Source organism: Rhinopithecus roxellana, chromosome 12 (genome assembly GCF_007565055.1).
Source record: "Rhinopithecus roxellana isolate Shanxi Qingling chromosome 12, ASM756505v1, whole genome shotgun sequence".
Lineage (NCBI taxonomy): Eukaryota > Metazoa > Chordata > Mammalia > Primates > Cercopithecidae > Rhinopithecus > Rhinopithecus roxellana.
The window spans coordinates 43,256,168-43,274,529 of record NC_044560.1 but is presented as its reverse complement, the minus strand read 5'-3'; the positions used below and the strand labels follow the sequence as shown (position 1 = coordinate 43,274,529).

The following is an 18,362-nucleotide window of genomic DNA, read 5'->3' as shown; positions in this document are numbered from 1 at the left end:
TACTTAAAAATTATCAAATTTGTTAGAGTTTCTTTTGATAGTAATAAAAACAGAGTTCTTAAATTCTTATACTGACTTTGGCATGTAACCAGGTTGGTGGATTCCGGGTCCCACATAAACTTGGGAAACTCCTCTCACAAATCCAGGAAATATCTAATGTTTTTCCTTAAAGAATCATTTGAAGTAATTATATAATTCTCTAATATTTCCATTTATAAAAATATTAACATGATTCAGGTTATAATTATTTTTTAGTCATGGTTACTATGGTCTTTATTAATCTCTAAATAAAATGGCGATGGTAACAGTAAAATTTATCTTGTGATAATAAGGCATGTTGGGTGGAATGAAATGAACACTGAACATGATGCACAAGACTGCAGTTGAGTTCCGGGTCTGCATTCTCTCCAAATCTCAGTTTTTTTTTTTACCTGTAAAGTAGATGATGTTAGTTCCCTCAAAGGGTGCTTTGAAAAATTAGATTAGATGATATTCCTAAAGGTGTTTCATGTAAATTGTAATAATGAAATTTGATGATATATTTAATGTGTTTTCTCTATTTTTGTGTCCTTTGCCCATCAAATACCCACCAGTAGAGAGTACAAAATACTTTTGGCTTATACCTGGGGAGGCAAAATTTTCTTTTTCTTAAAGGGCCAAATAGTAAACATTTTGGGGTTTGTGGACCATACTGTCTCGGTCACAGCTATTCAACTCTGTGCTTATAGAAATGCAATCATAGTTAGTATGTAAATTGAATTAATGTTACTACACTTATGGGCACTGAAATTTGAATTTCATATAATTTTCATGTATCATGAAACAGTCTTTGTTTTTTTTTTTTTTTTTTTTTTTTTTTTTTTTTTTTTTTTTTTTTTTTTTTTATTATACTTTAAGTTCTAGGGTACATGTGCATAACGTGCAGGTTTGTTACATATGTATACTTATGCCATGTTGGTGTGCTGCACCCATCAACTCGTCAGCACCCATCAATTCATCATTTATATCATGTATAACTCCCCAATGCAATCCCTCCCTCCTCCCCCCTCCCCCCTCCCCATGATAGACCCCAGTGTGTGATGTTCCCCTTCCCGAGTCCAAGTGATCTCATTGTTCAGTTCCCACCTATGAGTGAGAACATGCGGTGTTTGGTTTTCTCTTCTTGTGATAGTTTGCTAAGAATGATGGTTTCCAGCTGCATCCATGTCCCTACAAAGGACGCAAACTCATCCTTTTTTATGGCTGCATAGTATTCCATGGTGTATATGTGCCACATTTTCTTAATCCAGTCTGTCACAGATGGACATTTGGGTTGATTCCAAGTCTTTGCTATTGTGAATAGTGCCGCAATAAACATACGTGTACATGTGTCTTTGTAGTAGACTAATTTATAATCCTTTGGGTATATACCCAGTAGTGGGATGGCTGGGTCATATGGTACATCTAGTTCTAGATCCTTGAGGAATTGCCATACTGTTTTCCATAATGGTTGAACTAGTTTACAATCCCACCAACAGTGTAAAAGTGTTCCTATTTCTCCACATCCTCTCCAACACCTGTTGTTTCCTGACTTCTTAATGATTGCCATTCTAACTGGTGTGAGATGGTATCTCATTGTGGTTTTGATTTGCATTTCTCTGATGGCGAGTGATGATGAGCATTTTTTCATGTGTCTGTTGGCTGTATGAATATCTTCTTTTGAGAAATGTCTGTTCATATCCTTTCCCCACTTTTTGATGGGGTTGTTTGTTTTTTTCTCGTATATTTGTTTGAGTTCTTTGTAGATTCTGGATATTAGCCCTTTGTCAGATGAGTAGGTTGCAAAAATTTTCTCCCATTCTGTAGGTTGCCTGTTCACTCTGATGGTAGTTTCTTTTGCTGTGCAAAAGCTCTTTAGTTTAATTAGATCCCATTTGTCAATTTTGGCTTTTGCTGCCGTTGCTTTTGGTGTTTTAGACATGAAGTCCTTGCCCATGCCTATGTCCTGAATGGTACTACCTAGATTTTCTTCTAGGGTTTTTATGGTATTAGGTCTAACATTTAAGTCTCTAATCCATCTTGAATTAATCTTCGTATAAGGGGTAAGGAAAGGATCCAGTTTCAGCTTTCTACTTATGGCTAGCCAATTTTCCCAGCACCATTTATTAAATAGGGAATCCTTTCCCCATTTCTTGTTTCTCTCAGGTTTGTCAAAGATCAGATGGCTGTAGATGTGCGGTATTATTTCTGAGGACTCTGTTCTGTTCCATTGGTCTATATCTCTGTTTTGGTACCAGTACCATGCTGTTTTGGTTACTGTAGCCTTGTAGTATAGTTTGAAGTCAGGTAGCGTGACGCCTCCAGCTTTGTCCTTTTGACTTAGGATTGTCTTGGCAATGCGGGCTCTTTTTTGGTTCCATATGAACTTTAAAGCAGTTTTTTCCAATTCTGTGAAGAAAGTCATTGGTAGCTTGATGGGGATGGCATTGAATCTATAAATAACCTTGGGCAGTATGGCCATTTTCACGATATTGATTCTTCCTATCCATGAGCATGGTATGTTCTTCCATTTGTTTGTGTCCTCTTTGATTTCACTGAGCAGTGGTTTGTAGTTCTCCTTGAAGAGGTCCTTTACATCCCTTGTAAGCTGGATTCCTAGGTATTTTATTCCCTTTGAAGCAATTGTGAATGGAAGTTCATTCCTGATTTGGCTCTCTGCTTGTCTGTTACTGGTGTATAAGAATGCTTGTGATTTTTGCACATTGATTTTGTATCCTGAGACTTTGCTGAAGTTGCTTATCAGCTTAAGGAGATTTTGGGCTGAGACAATGGGGTTTTCTAAATATACAATCATGTCATCTGCAAACAGGGACAATTTGACTTCTTCTTTTCCTAACTGGATACCCTTGATTTCTTTCTCTTGCCTGACTGCTCTAGCCAGAACTTCCAAGACTATGTTGAATAGGAGTGGTGAGAGAGGGCATCCCTGTCTTGTGCCAGTTTTCAAAGGGAATTTTTCCAGTTTTTGCCCATTCAGTATGATATTAGCTGTGGGTTTGTCATAAATAGCTCTTATTATTTTGAGGTATGTTCCATCAATACCGAATTTATTGAGCGTTTTTAGCATGAAGGGCTGTTGAATTTTGTCAAAAGCCTTTTCTGCATCTATTGAGACAATCATGTGGTTCTTGTCTTTGGTTCTGTTTATATGCTGGATTACGTTTATTGATTTGCGAATGTTGAACCAGCCTTGCATCCCAGGGATGAAGCCCACTTGATCATGGTGGATAAGCTTTTTGATGTGCTGCTGAATCCGGTTTGCCAGTATTTTATTGAGAATTTTTGCATCAATGTTCATCAGGGATATTGGTCTAAAATTCTCTTTTTTTGTTGTGTCTCTGCCAGGCTTTGGTATCAGGATGATGTTGGCCTCATAAAATGAGTTAGGGAGGATTCCCTCTTTTTCTATTGATTGGAATAGTTTCAGAAGGAATGGTACCAGCTCCTCCTTGTACCTCTGGTAGAATTCAGCTGTGAATCCATCTGGTCCTGGACTTTTTTTGGTGGGTAGGCTATTAATTGTTGCCTCAATTTCAGAGCCTGCTATTGGTCTATTCAGGGATTCAACTTCTTCCTGGTTTAGCCTTGGGAGAGTGTAAGTGTCCAGGAAATTATCCATTTCTTCTAGATTTTCTAGTTGATTTGCGTAGAGGCGTTTATAGTATTCTCTGATGGTAGTTTGTATTTCTGTGGGGTCAGTGGTGATATCCCCTTTATCATTTTTTATTGCATCTATTTGATTCCTCTCTCTTTTTTTCTTTATTAGCCTTGCTAGCGGTCTGTCAATTTTGTTGATCTTTTCAAAAAACCAACTCCTGGATTCATTGATTTTTTGGAGGGTTTTTTGTGTCTCTATCTCCTTCAGTTCTGCTCTGATCTTAGTTATTTCTTGCCTTCTGCTAGCTTTTGAATGTGATTGCTCTTGCCTCTCTAGTTCTTTTAATTGTGATGTTAGAGTGTCCATTTTAGATCTTTCCTGCTTTCTCTTGTGGGCATTTAGTGCTATAAATTTCCCTCTACACACTGCTTTAAATGTGTCCCAGAGATTCTGGTATGTTGTATCTTTGTTCTCATTGGTTTCGAAGAACATCTTTATTTCCGCTTTCATTTCGTTATGTACCCAGTAGTCATTCAGGAGCAGGTTGTTCAGTTTCCATGTAGTTGAGCGGTTTTGATTGAGTTTCTTAGTCCTGAGTTCTAGTTTGATTGCACTGTGGTCTGAGAGACAGTTTGTTATAATTTCTGTTCTTTTACATTTGCTGAGGAGTACTTTACTTCCAATTATGTGGTCAATTTTGGAATAAGTGCGATGTGGTGCTGAGAAGAATGTATATTCTGTTGATTTGGGGTGGAGAGTTCTATAGATGTCTATTAGGTCCGCTTGGTGCAGAGATGAGTTCAATTCCTGGATATCCTTGTTAACTTTCTGTCTCGTTGATCTGTCTAATGTTGACAGCGGAGTGTTGAAGTCTCCCATTATTATTGTATGGGAGTCTAAGTCTCTTTGTAAGTCTCTAAGGACTTGCTTTATGAATCTGGGTGCTCCTGTATTGGGTGCATATATATTTAGGAGAGTTAGCTCTTCCTGTTGAATTGATCCCTTTACCATTATGTAATGGCCTTCTTTGTCTCTTTTGATCTTTGATGGTTTAAAGTCTGTTTTATCAGAGACTAGGATTGCAACCCCTGCTTTTTTTTGTTCTCCATTTGCTTGGTAGATCTTCCTCCATCCCTTTATTTTGAGCCTATGTATGTCTCTGCATGTGAGATGGGTCTCCTGAATACAGCAGACTGATGGGTCTTGACTCTTTATCCAGTTTGCCAGTCTGTGTCTTTTAATTGGAGCATTTAGTCCATTAACATTTAAGGTTAATATTGTTATGTGTGAACTTGATCCTGCCATTATGATATTAACTGGTTATTTTGCTCGTTAGTTGATGCAGTTTCTTCCTAGCCTCGATGGTCTTTACATTTTGCCAAGTTTTTGCGATGGCTGGTACCGGTTGTTCCTTTCCATGTTTAGGGCTTCCTTCAGGGTCTCTTGTAAGGCAGGCCTGGTGGTGACAAAATCTCTAAGCATTTGCTTATCTGTAAAGGATTTTATTTCTCCTTCACTTATGAAACTTAGTTTGGCTGGATATGAAATTCTGGGTTTAAAATTCTTTTCTTTAAGAACGTTGAATATTGGCCCCCACTCTCTTCTGGCTTGTAGAGTTTCTGCCGAGAGATCTGCTGTTAGTCTGATGGGCTTCCCTTTGTGGGTGACCCGACCTTTCTCTCTGGCTGCCCTTAAGATTTTTTCCTTCATTTCAACTTTGGTGAATCTGGCAATTATGTGTCTTGGAGTTGCTCTTCTGGAGGAGTATCTTTGTGGCGTTCTCTGTATTTCCTGAATTTGAATGTTGGCCTGCCCTACTAGGTTGGGGAAGTTCTCCTGGATGATATCCTGAAGAGTGTTTTCCAACTTGGTTCCATTTTCCCCCTCACTTTCAGGCACCCCAATCAGACGTAGATTTGGTCTTTTTACGTAATCCCATACTTCTTGCAGGCTTTGCTCATTTCTTTTTCTTCTTTTTTCTTTTGGTTTCTCTTCTCGCTTCATTTCATTCATTTGATCTTCAATCGCTGATACTCTTTCTTCCAGTTGATCGAGTCGGTTACTGAAGCTTGTGCATTTGTCACGTATTTCTCGTGTCATGGTTTTCATCTCTGTCATTTCGTTTATGATCTTCTCTGCATTAATTAGTCTAGCTGTCAATTCTTCCACTCTTTTTTCAAGATTTTTAGTTTCTTTGCGCTGGGTACGTAATTCCTCCTTTAGCTCTGATAAGTTTGATGGACTGAAGCCTTCTTCTCTCCTCTCGTCCAAGTCATTCTCTGACCAGCTTTGATCCGTTGCTGGTGATGGGCTGCGCTCCTTTGCAGGGGGAGATGCGCTCTTATATTTTGAATTTCCAGCTTTTCTGCCCTGCTTCTTCCCCATCTTTGTGGTTTTATCTGTCTCTGGTCTTTGATGGTGGTGACGAACTGATGGGGTTTTGGTATAGGTGTCCTTCCTGTTTGATAGTTTTCCTTCTGACAGTCAGAAGGACTCTCTGTTGGTCTGTTGGAGATTGCTTGAGGTCCACTCCAGACCCTGTTTGCCTGGGTATCAGCAGCAGAGGTTGCCGAAGATAGAATATTGCTGAACAGCGAGTGTACCTGTCTGATTCTTCCTTTGGAAGTGTCCTCTCAGGGGTGTACTCCACCCTGTGAGGTGTGGGGTGTCAGACTGCCCCTAGTGGGGGATTTCTCCCAGCTAGGCTACTCAGGGGTCAGGGACACACCTGAGCAGGCAGTCTGTCCGTTCTCAGATCTCAACCTCCGCGTTGGGAGATCTGCGGCTCTCCCCAAAGCTGTCAGACAGAGTCGTTCGCGTCTGCACCGGCTCCCGCTACTTCCCCTGTTGGTCTTCAGCTGTGCGCTGTCCCCAGAGGTGGAGACTACAGAGACAGGCAGGCTTCCTTGAGCTGCTGTGAGCTCCACCCAGTTCGAGCTTCCCAGCGGCTTTGTTTACCTACTTAAGCCTCAGCAATGGCGGGCGCCCCTCCCCCAGCCTCGCTGCTGCCTTGCGGATAGATCGCGGCAGACTGCTGTGTTAGCAGTGAGGGAGGCTTCGTGGGCGTGGGACCCTCCCGGCCAGGTGTGGGATATATTCTCCTGGAATGCCTGTATGCTTACAGCGCAGTATTGGGGTGGGAGTTACCCGATTTTCCAGGTGTTGTGTGTCTCAGTTCCCCTGGCTAGGAAAACGGATCCCTTTCCCCCTTGCGCTTCCAGGTGAGGCGATGCCTCGCCCTGCTTCAGCTCTCGCTGGTCAGGCTGCAGCAGCTGACCAGCACCGATTGTCCGGCACTCCCTAGTGAGATGACCCCAGTACCTCAGTTGAAAATGCAGAAATCACCGGTCTTCTGTGTCGCTCGCGCTGGGAGTTGGAGTCTGGAGTGGTTCCTATTCGGCCATCTTGCTCCGCCCCCCCAGTCTTTGTTTTTTAATTGAAAATGTAAGTAACCATTCTTAGCTCACAGGCTGTACAAAAACAGGCAGATGGCTGGATTTGGCCTGTGGGCCAGAGTTTGCTGATCCCAAGCTTAGAACATTTTGAAATTAGTTTTAGATTGATTCTGATAGTGTCATGATGGGATTAGCTGTTGACGTGGTTACAGAAAGCTTTTTTAAAAACCAGCAAACAAACAATGAATTACTATAATACACATTTTATAATGTAGATACTATATAGTCATTATTAAGGATATATACTCTATATGATGTTTTGCATGTATATTACAATTATTAACAAAATGAAAAAGAGATTGAATAAATAGAAAATACATCAGTGAAGTGATAAGGAAACCACAGAGTTAATCTGATTTTAAATTAGCCCTTTTTTACAAATATTCAGTGTATTTAGAAAACGATGGCATTGGCAAGACCATCTAAAGTAAGATGATGTGATTCTACCTTTTCTTTTTGTCTTAAAATATGACTAAAATTTTCTATCATTTAAAATGTTAGTGGAGAGTATATGTGTTGTTTTGTGCTCAACTTAGGCAAATATTCTTACTTTTAAATTCTGAAGTTTTTCAGCCAAAGCATAATGCCTTGCAAGCATGTTTCTGACATAAAACACCACAATTTATTCAATTTGTTCACACCCTTTTTGTAAAAGCTTTTATTTTAATATGTGAAAAACGCATAAAAGGCCTGGCTTGATATTTTTAAAAATTACATTTCATTTGCTTTGCTTAAAGATTTAGATAAAATTGAAAGTGCTACATCAGGCTATCTCTAATTCAAAACAATATTTTAGGGTGGATAGCATTTTACAGTTTTCGAACATACTTTTATGTAATTCTTGTCTTTGATATTCACATCCTTGTAAACACAGATGGTTCAGGGATTATCTTGGTTTTATTGATTAAGGAAACTGAGACTCACAAATATAAATTTACTTGTCCATGATCTCATGGCCAATAAGCAAACACAAGTACTTGATTTTAGATCTCAGTGTTAATTTATTGTGCTTTTGACACTAATATCCCTTATACAGTTCCGAGTAAATTTCTTGGCACATTAAAGTCCTGCAAATGTTGTTTCATGGTTGATTTTTTTTTAGTACTAAAGTAATAATAAATTATATCTCAGGAAACTTGAAACTATATCATAATTCAAAACATTTAATATTAGTGGGATATGCGTAGGAAGATTAGGGTGTATTTTTCATGTTTTTTATATCTGGATGCTCATGTATATGCTAGTTTATTGTAGCTTCTAAATCAACACTTTTCCATACTGATTTTTAAGTTATTATATCAGTGTTTTCCCTCTACAGGGACTGCAAGATTTCTGAAGGCAGTGATCATGCACTATCTCCCTATCCCCAGGTTTTCTGAAAAACAGAGTGTGGTTTCGGTAGGAGGTAGCAGATATTAGTGGAAAGAATGGGGCAGCACAGGTGAGATGGTAGTCAGACGCACTGTTACTCCTCAGTCTTTTCCCCACTGCTCTTATTCTATAGTCATTTCATTTACGCCAAGACTTAGACTCCCTAAAGGATGAAGCAGATTTATAAAAAATCTATTAAGCAAGAAATAACAACTTTCTGTTCTTGGTTGCATACTATTATTTTTTATGCCCTGTGTTTGGTAACCCTACCCAGCTACTTATAATTATATTTTTAAGATTAACTTGCTTATTTGAAGGTTTAAAATGATAGGCAAAGTATTGCTTACAAAAATTTTCCTAGATTTTCTTTCTTTTTGTAAATATTTTATTGAGGTATAATTGATATAGAATAAGCTGTACATATTTCAGTTATACATTTGGCAGATATTAATATGAGAAATCACTCATAAAACCATCAGTATAATAAGGAAAATGAATATATCATCAATTAGAAAATTTCTTCCTGCTCTTTGTATCCCACCCTCATGCTCCTACCTGTGGTACTTCCTTCTCCCACCCCACCTCTGTCCCCAGGGAATGACTGATCTGATTTCTAGCACTATAACCTACTATTACTCTAGCATTTTTAAAGAACTTTATATAAATGCAATCATACAGTACTTTGTCGTGCTTTCATATACATGATTATCTTGAGATTCATTAATGTTGTTTATATCACCATTTCATTCATTTTGATTGCTGAATAGCATTACACTAAATGGTTATATTGCAATTTGTTCATCCATTCACCTGTTGATAGGCATTTGAATTGTTTATAGTTTTTGACTATTACAAATGAAGTTGCCACAAGTGTTAGAATTGAAGTATGTTTTCATGTCTCTTGGATAAATGTCTGGACATGGAATGGGCACATCATATGGTAGGTGTATGTTTAACAACTTAAGAAAGTGCTAAACTATTTTCCAAAATTGTATCATTTTTCATTCCCACCAGCAGTGTAAGAGTTCCAGTTCCTTCAGATCTTCACCAATACTTGGTATAGTTAGTCTTTTCTTTTTAATATTTTAACCATTCTAGTATGTGGATAGTGATATCTCATTGTGATTTTAGTTTGTGTTTCTTGAATGACTAATGATGATGAGCATCTCGTCATGTGCTTATCTACCATAACTATGATTTATATGGTGAAGTGACTGTGTAACATTTTGCCTATCTTTTTAACTGGGTTGTTTGTATTATTATTATTCAGTTTTGAGTGTTGCATATACCTTATAGATACAAATCTTTTATCAGATAGATGATTGGCAAATATGTTCTCTGTGTATGCTTTGTCTTTTTGTTATCTTTCATAGTGCTTCTCAAAAAACAAGTTTTCAATTTTGATAAAGTCCAATTTATCAATTTGTTCTTTTATGGATCATGCTTTTTGTGTCATATGTAAGAAATTTTTAATTAACCGAAGGTCACAAAATTTTTTACTCATGTTTTCTTCTAGAAGTTTCATAGCTTTAGGTTTTACATTTAGATTTATGATCCATTTGGAATTAATTTATCTGATGCGAGGTATGGATTAAAGTTCTTTTATTTTATTGCGTATAGGTATTCCATTTTTCCAGCACAATTTGTCAGAAAGATTATCCTTTTTCCACAGAATTGCTTTTGTGCCTTTGTAGAAAATCAGTTGTCCTTGTGAGTGTTAGTCTATTCTAGACTCTATTCTGGTCCATTCATTTACTTTTTTTGTTTTTACATGAATACTTCATTGGCCGGATTATTGCAGCTTTATAATACATGTTGAAGTTAGGTATTGTTATTCTTCAAAATATGTTCTTCAGTTTCAAAGTTGTTTTGGCTATTCTAGATTCTCTGCATTTCTATATGAATTTTTAGATTCATCTTGTCAATTTGTATAAAATAGCCTGTTGAGATTGTGAGTAGCATTGCATTAAATCTATAGATAAATTTAAGGAGAGTTGGCATATTAGCAATATTGAGTCTTCTGACCCATAAGCACAGTACATCTCTCATTTTAATTAGGTCTTAATAATTTCTGTCAACAGCATTTCGTAGTTTTCACTGTACAAATCCTAAACATCTTTTGTCAAATACATTCCAAAGTGTTTCTATTTCTGATGTTATTGTAAATGGTATTTTAAAATAATTTCTGTTTCATCAGTTATCCAATATAAATTCAATGTCATAAAATTAATCATATTTTCTTATTATCCTTTTAATATCTGTAGACTATGTAGCAATATTGTGCTTTCATTTTTTATATTGTTAATTTGTGACTTCTGTGGTTTTTCCTGGTCAGTCTGTGATATGGTTTGGCTGTGTTCCCACCCAAATCTCATCTTGAATTGTAGTTCCCATAATCCCCATGTGTCATGGGAGGAGCCCAGTAGGAGGTAATCATGGAAGTGGTTACCTCCACACTGTTCTTCACTATTATGTGGTTACCTCCACAATAGTGAGTGAGTTCTCACGAGAGCTGGTGGTTTTATAAGGGGCTTTTACCCCCCTTCACTCTGTACTTCTCCTTGCTGCCATCATGTTTGCGTGTATTGTAAGTTTCCTGAGGCCTCCTCAGCCCTGCGGAACTGTGAATCAATTAAATTTATAACCTTCCGTTTATAAATTACCCAGTCTTGGGTGTTTCTTGATAGCAGCATAATAAGAATGGACTAATACAGTCTGGCTAAAGCTTCTTTCATGTTTTAAAATCTTTTAACCAGCTTTTGGCTTTCTTGATCTTTGTGTATTATTTTTCTGTATTTTATTTCATTATATTCTGATTTGATATTTATGATTTCTCATCTATTTTAAACCTTGGTTTAATTTGCTCTTTTTTTCTCCTAGTTTGTTAAAATGGAAGCTGAAGTCATTGATTTGAGACCTTACTTTTTTTCTCATATAGGCAGTGCCTATATTTAGTGTTAAACACATTTCCCTGGAATTATTGCTGTAAACAATATCCTACCTTAAAGAATATGTTGTATTTTAATTTTCATGTACTTAAAAAATCCTAATTTTTTTTGATATGTTTTTTGAGCGACCCAGGAATTATTTAGAAGTGTGTTCAGTTTCGAACTATTTAGGGCCTTTCTAAATATGTATCTGTTATTGATTTCTGTTATTAATCCTATTTTCGTGTGACTGGGATCCTTTAAAATTTATTGAGTTTTTTTTTTATTATTATACTTTAAGTTCTAGGGTACATGTGCATAACGTGCAGGTTTGTTACATATGTATACTTGTGCCATGTTGGTGTGCTGCACCCATCAACTGGTCAGCACCCATCAACTCGTCATTTACATCAGGTATAACTCTCAATGCAATCCCTCCCCTTTCCCCCTCCCTGTAATAGGCCCCAGTGTGTGATGTTTATGGCCCAGAATATGGTCTTCCTTGGTAAATGCTTTTGAAAAAAATGTGCATTCTGCTATTGTTGCATGGAGTGTTCTCGAAATGTCTATTAGGTCAAGTCAGTTGATGTGTTGTTCACATTTTTGTCTTTACTAATTTCTGTCTACTTGTTATATCAATGGAGAATGTTACATCAATGATGAATTGAAATTAATCAGTAATTGTGGATTAGTCTATTTCTCCTTAAGGTTCTGTCAATCTTTTGCTTCATGTATTTTGAAACTCTGTTATTGGGTACATAAATGTTTTGGATTGTTGTGTCCTCTTGGTGAATTGATTCCTTTTTCATTATGAAATGATCATCTTTATCCCATGGAATATTCACTGCTTTAAAATGTACTTTCTCTGACATTAATATAACCATTACAACTTTCTTTTGACTAATCTTATAATGGTATATCTTTTCCCATTCATTTCATTTTATTTGTGTTTATAGTTAAAATTGATTTCTTGTAGGTTGTTTATAATTGGGTCTTTTTAATCCAGTCTGATAATCTTTGCCTTCTAAATGGGATGTTTAGGCTGTTTGCATTTAGTGTGATAATTGATATGTTTAGGATTAAATCTTTTTATTTCTTTTCTTATCTTATTTTATTATTTGTTCCCCTTTTCCTCTTTTTATGCCTTCTTTTTGACTTTTTAAATGATTCTACTTAATATCCTGTGTTGCTTATTAATCATATTTTCTTGTTTTATTATTTTAGTGGTTGCTTTAGCATTTATAATATTTGTCTCCAATTTATTATAGTCCAAGTGATAGTATATCTCTAAGTGATATCATACCACTTCATGTAAGAACATCACAAATTTCTCCCCTACCAAGCTTGGTACTAATGCCATACATTTTACTTTTACATATGTTGTAAACCCCACACCAACTGAGCTATTATTTTTGCTTTAAACAATCAATAAGTATTTATCATTTTAGTTAAATTTCATTTCTTTGTGTGAAACCATATTTCTATCTGCTGTCTTTTTTTTTTTTTTTTTTTTTTGCCTGATGGATTTCCTTTAGCATTTTTTATAGTGTAAGTCTGATGGTGATGAATTCTTTTTGCTTTGGTATATCTGAAAAAAAAGTCTTTATTTCATCATTATTTTGAAAGCTGTTTTTGCTGGGTGTAGGATTTTAGGATTGCAGTTTTTCTTTTATTTTAGTACTTCACTTTTGCTTCACTATCTTTTTGCTTATGTTATTCCTGATGATTAACCTGCTGTAATCTTTCTCTTTGTTTTTCTAATGTAGGGTATCTTTTTTTTCCAGATACCCTTTAAGCTGGGTGTCTCAAATAGTTTACTTCAATTTGTATTTAGTATCCTGCTTTAAGAGCTTATCCAGTATTTTCATATCTGTGTTAATATTTAGCTCTTATTTTTCAATATAGGCCGGAAGTGTCAGAAGATTCACCTCTGGTTCCCCAAAAAGGCAGTTTTCAGATGGTTCATTGCAATTGCAGTGTTCATGAATGTTGTGAATGTCTTGTGCCTGTGCCAACAGCCAAACTCAGCAACACTCTCCTTATGTGTTTGAAAATCACATCTGGTGGAATAATTTTCCAGTCACCTCTAATGTCAGTTCAGCCCATAAATATGGGTAAGTTATGCACTAAAATGATGATAATAGGTCTAAACATCAGTCATATATAAAGGTTAAAAATTGCTTACAAAAATATTTGCTAGCTTATCTCACTTTGCTTAACACTGTAATGATGGTAGATGTAGTACTGGGGGTATGAAGAGTGGCTTCTAGAATGATTTAACAATAGTATGTATATCTCGGCCATTGTCACTTAAATTCTGTTTTGGAAACTGTTTTCTTTAAATCTTGGATCTATGTAATGGATATGTATTGATTGGATATCACTTTTTCACAACTCGGATAACTATTTTTAAAAATAATTAGAAGCATGTTTCTTACCTGAATTTATTCCTTCAATAAATATTTCTTAGAGGCTTATGTTTGTCAGAGACTGTTCTAGGAGCTGGAAAAAGAGTGGGAAATTAGACATGGTTCCTACCTCAGAGAGCAGGGACAAACAATAGTAGGCAGAGACAATGATAAAAGAGTAAATAAGTAATTTACTGTACAAACATGATTACAGAAAACTTCAAATAATAGACAACACTCTGTTTTCTTTGTGCAAAGATCCCCCAAATCTCTTTTTATCAATTTAAATATACAATTATAAATGTGAATAATACAGGCAAATGTTAGTGCTATGTATTTAATTTATTAATTTCATTTAATTTTGTATAATTTAGCAGTTTTTCTCCACTTATATTTCCTGAAACAGTTGTATGCAAACTCTTTATGTCTGATTTTGCACCATTGGTTTTGACATCACTAGAGCCACTTTTCCAAGTATCTGATACAATTTTACATACAACTCAGGCTTTACTTCTTTCTAAGTTACTCGAGATACAGCACTTTTTGAAACTGTGTATGACATCATATTTTAACATTAAGACTTTCAAATAATTTGTCCTCTAGTGATATCGTTGTGCTCTCCACAACATAGTTACAATGGCATACAAGCAATTCAATCATGAAGTTATACCATAGAGAAAAAAATTACAAAATCTTTATTCAATATCATTTTCTTTTCTTTTCAAAACTAATTCTGCCTGATGATTTTTTAGTAGCATTTAGAGTCAACTTTGAGTTGCGTTGTTTTTCAAAATGAAGTAGTTAAGGGAAAGTGCTATGGAATTTTTAAGAACTTGAAAACTTTCTTAATTTTGTCTTTATGCGGAGATAATTTTGGGGAAAAAAATCTTTCCTTCTATTTGAACACATATGATAATATCCCCAAATTATATGTTCCATGAAAACAATAAAACTGGTGTGATGGAGTGTCAGGGACTATTATTTCTACTATGTAGATCAAAGAAGATCTCCTTTAGGACATAGCATTTGAGCTGAATAAAGAAGAGATATCCATGCAAAAATCCAGAGCAAAAGGTGCTCCAAGCAGGAAGAACAATATTCACAAAATCCCTAAGATAAAATGAACTTGGTAATTTGAGGAACAAAACAGAAGACTTTTGTGCTAGGAGTGAATGAGGTATGAGAGTATTAAGGGATGAGGTCAGAGTTACCTGGTCCAGAGCATATAGTAGGCCAGGGTGGAGAAGTAAAGAACTGTTTTGGTTTGGATCTGTTTGGGAGATGGTGCTGACTGGACTGTCTAGTGGTTGGAGTTGTAGAGTGTGAAGGACAGAGGGTAATCAAAGATAACTCTTAAATTTAGACCTGGGCATCTAGATGAACAGTGACACCAGATGCTGAGATACGGAAACTCAGGGAAGATTAGGTGTGTGTACAGAAATCAAGAGCTCTATTTTGGACACATTGTATTTGAGATGTCTGTTGGAAACCTAGGAAACATTGAATAAGAAGTTGGACATATGAGTCTAAAGTTTAGGGGAGATATATACATTTGGGAGTTGTTAACATATCAAGGTTTAGAGTATTGTATGAGATCACCTATTTAGAGTTCAGGAAGAGAAAGACTGAGGGGTTATCAGTAAGAATGCAGGAGTAAAAGAGTATGTTGTTCTAGAAGCCAAGTGAAAAAAATATTTCAAGAAGGAGGGTATAAGCATCTATGGAGTGCTACTGAGGGGCAGAGTAAGATGAATGGGAAATTGACATTGGGTTTGTTTTTGTATTTCTAATATTAATGCATATTAGTATTGTCAACCTAAAATGTATGACAGATACCAACTCTACAAAGCAAAAAGTTTATTTGGGAGTAGTAGGGGATTGCAGTTCTAGACATGCATGCTATGGAATGACTATGACACATCCACGGGGGGTTGGAGTAAAGGGGAAGCTTGAAAAGACATATAGGAGACCTCCATGTAAGCTCTTTTGAACAAAGATTATTGGTTACAAGAGCTTGCTGCAGGGGTTGGCATTAGCTCATTGGTGGAGACAGCCATTGTTAGGCAAGTGTCCCTGTGCAGGCAGCTTTTATGGAATACTGTGGTTTTGAGGAATTATTTACGTCATTCCAACGTAGGCATACATGCATAAGGGGACTTCTTCATGGCCTCCCAACTCCATTGTGTTAGGGTTCCACATTAGTAACTCCAGTTTGATACTGATAACTTTTACAATATGCAGATAGGAAATGTACAATAGCTTGTAATATTGTGATTTTACTTTTCTTTGGTATATGTTTGTTTTCTCTTTGGTCATGGGAACACAGTAAATTTCACCTGTAATTTTCAGACTTTTGTGTTTAGCTGTCTTTGCTTTAAAAAAGTAACTGAAATTTATAATATGTCACATAAAGTAAAAACAACATTGATTTTGACTAAAAGAGGAAAATTGTAACCAAATTCCTGAAAATATAGAATGTGAAAATTACCTTATGCTCTTTATTTGTTGAAAATAAAATTCAAATCAGTAATTGTTTCAATTTAATGATAATTTCTATATGCATGAATAATTCCTGTTAATTGTAAAAACCTTCCTAATATAGAGATGAACAAACAAGAAAACGCACCAATTTTCTATCACTTTGGCAATCTTTCTATTTTAAATATATCAGGAATCCAAGTATAAATGTGTGTTAAACTTTCAAAATTTAAACGTTAAACATTTTTAATATTCTGAGAAACTTCATCCCTACTTCTGATGACAAGCCAGGGACTGCTGCAGCTGCATTTATTGCATGGGAATATTCATGCTGTAAGTTATTTGAGTAGGTTTGTCTGGATTATAGAGAATTATGATCCAAAATTAATAGACAAGTTGAATTTTGGATAGTTTTATGTATTTCCAAATAGTGTTCTGCACAATGCTTTTTTCCTTTTTACCCACTAAAATAAGTGGAGTGGGTGAGGTTCAGGGGAGACTTCAAATAAGTTTGAGGATGCTGGGTTTAATAAAGTTAAATGGGATTCTTATAAGGGGAAATAACATTTAGCAAAATAATCTCATTTACTGATTCATAGTCTTTACCACTTAAGGGGAGGGAAATGAATACACATGGATTGCTATGATAAGGTACAATAACCAGACCCAGTATTCTAGCTTGTTTCGGTTCTGTAATTAGTCCTTGGATAAATTTTAAGTACTTGAAAGGCAAGATATGATGAAAATTTATTTTGACTTTATTTTATTCAACTATAATTGTCATGAAAATTACTTGACTTAAAAGTATTCTCTTTTTTTTCTTAAGTGAAGCCTGATCCACCATTAGGTTTGCGTATGGAAATCACAGTTGATGGCAATTTAAAGATTTCTTGGTCCAGCCCACCATTGGTACCATTTCCACTTCAATATGAAGTGAAATATTCAGAGAATTCTACAACAGTTATCAGAGAAGTAAGTATATTTTAGTAAGTAAAATGAAAAGTTGAGAAGTAAAGACCCTCTTAAGTCCCATAATAATTACCCTCTGCATACTAAATATATACATTTCTTCTAAAGCAGAATGAATTATAGTTCAATATTTCATATTATATATATCATATATAGATAGATATACATATGTATATATACGGCTATAGGAAATCTAGTTACAGAAACTTGAATTCATAATTACAATTATTTTCCACCGACAGACCACTGATTTCATCTTTTTTTTTAATTGTTCAATCTATTTGAATCTTTTTCTGAATGTGGCAACAGAAAGATTTTTGCTTGGCTAATCATTAGTCGAGCTTCTGAATCTTCTGCTAGCCCCATCTGTGCATATTCCTGTAAAGCTCAGTTTTAGCAAAGAACTCTGCTAGGTCATTTTAGAAGGAACCCCCCCCCCCCCACCCTGGTTATCTGATGAATATTTGATCAGGTTTCTTATCCTCCACCATTCCCCAAATAATGTTTGATCACCATGGCCTGTCTTCAACAAGAATTGTGTTAGGTCAGTTTAGCCAGAATCCCTCTTATTATGATGTTTTTGCTTAGTAATTTTCTATCTACTCCCTGCTTCTTGGCTATAAATTCCCTCTTGCCCATGCTGTATTTGGACTTAGCCCACCCACTCCCACCCATCACAAGGTATAGGCAGTGCTCCATATATCTATTGTGATGATTCCAAATAAAGTCTTCCTTACTTCCTTTCTCTTTTTCTTTAACAGTTCATTCGGTAAGTATTTATTGAACACCTGCTACGTGCCTGGAACTGTTCTACTTGCATCAGGATACACTGAGATGGCAGGACAGGATAAGAGGAATCTGGGGGTGCTGGCAGGGAATGGAAGGTTGCAATAATAAATGGAGGTTGGGGAGAGTGACATTTGAGCAAAGATGTGAAGGAGATGGTGATGTGGATATCTGGGGAGTTGGGTTCTAAACAGAGAGAACAGCAGTGCAAAGGATGGTGTGGCTGAGGGCAGTGAAGGTGACAGCAGTAGTGGTTGAAGTCAGAGGCCAGTGGGGGAGGAGAAGGTGGAGCTCAATGAATAGCCTCTTGGGCCATGTGAACACTTTGGCA

At 36.1% G+C, this 18,362-nt stretch overlaps 1 protein-coding gene across 3 annotated transcripts in view; it reads left to right on the top strand.

Moving 5' to 3' along the window:
• Window positions 1-18,362, top strand: part of LEPR (leptin receptor) — a 210,144-nt gene that overhangs the window by 154,241 nt on the left and 37,541 nt on the right. For all 3 annotated transcript variants that reach the window (XM_030942609.1, XM_010365835.2, XM_010365837.2), the window contains 2 exons: window positions 13,296-13,504; window positions 17,103-17,248. In XM_030942609.1, coding sequence (XP_030798469.1) covers window positions 13,296-13,504; window positions 17,103-17,248 — 355 coding nt within the window. The remainder of the gene's footprint in view (window positions 1-13,295; window positions 13,505-17,102; window positions 17,249-18,362) is intronic.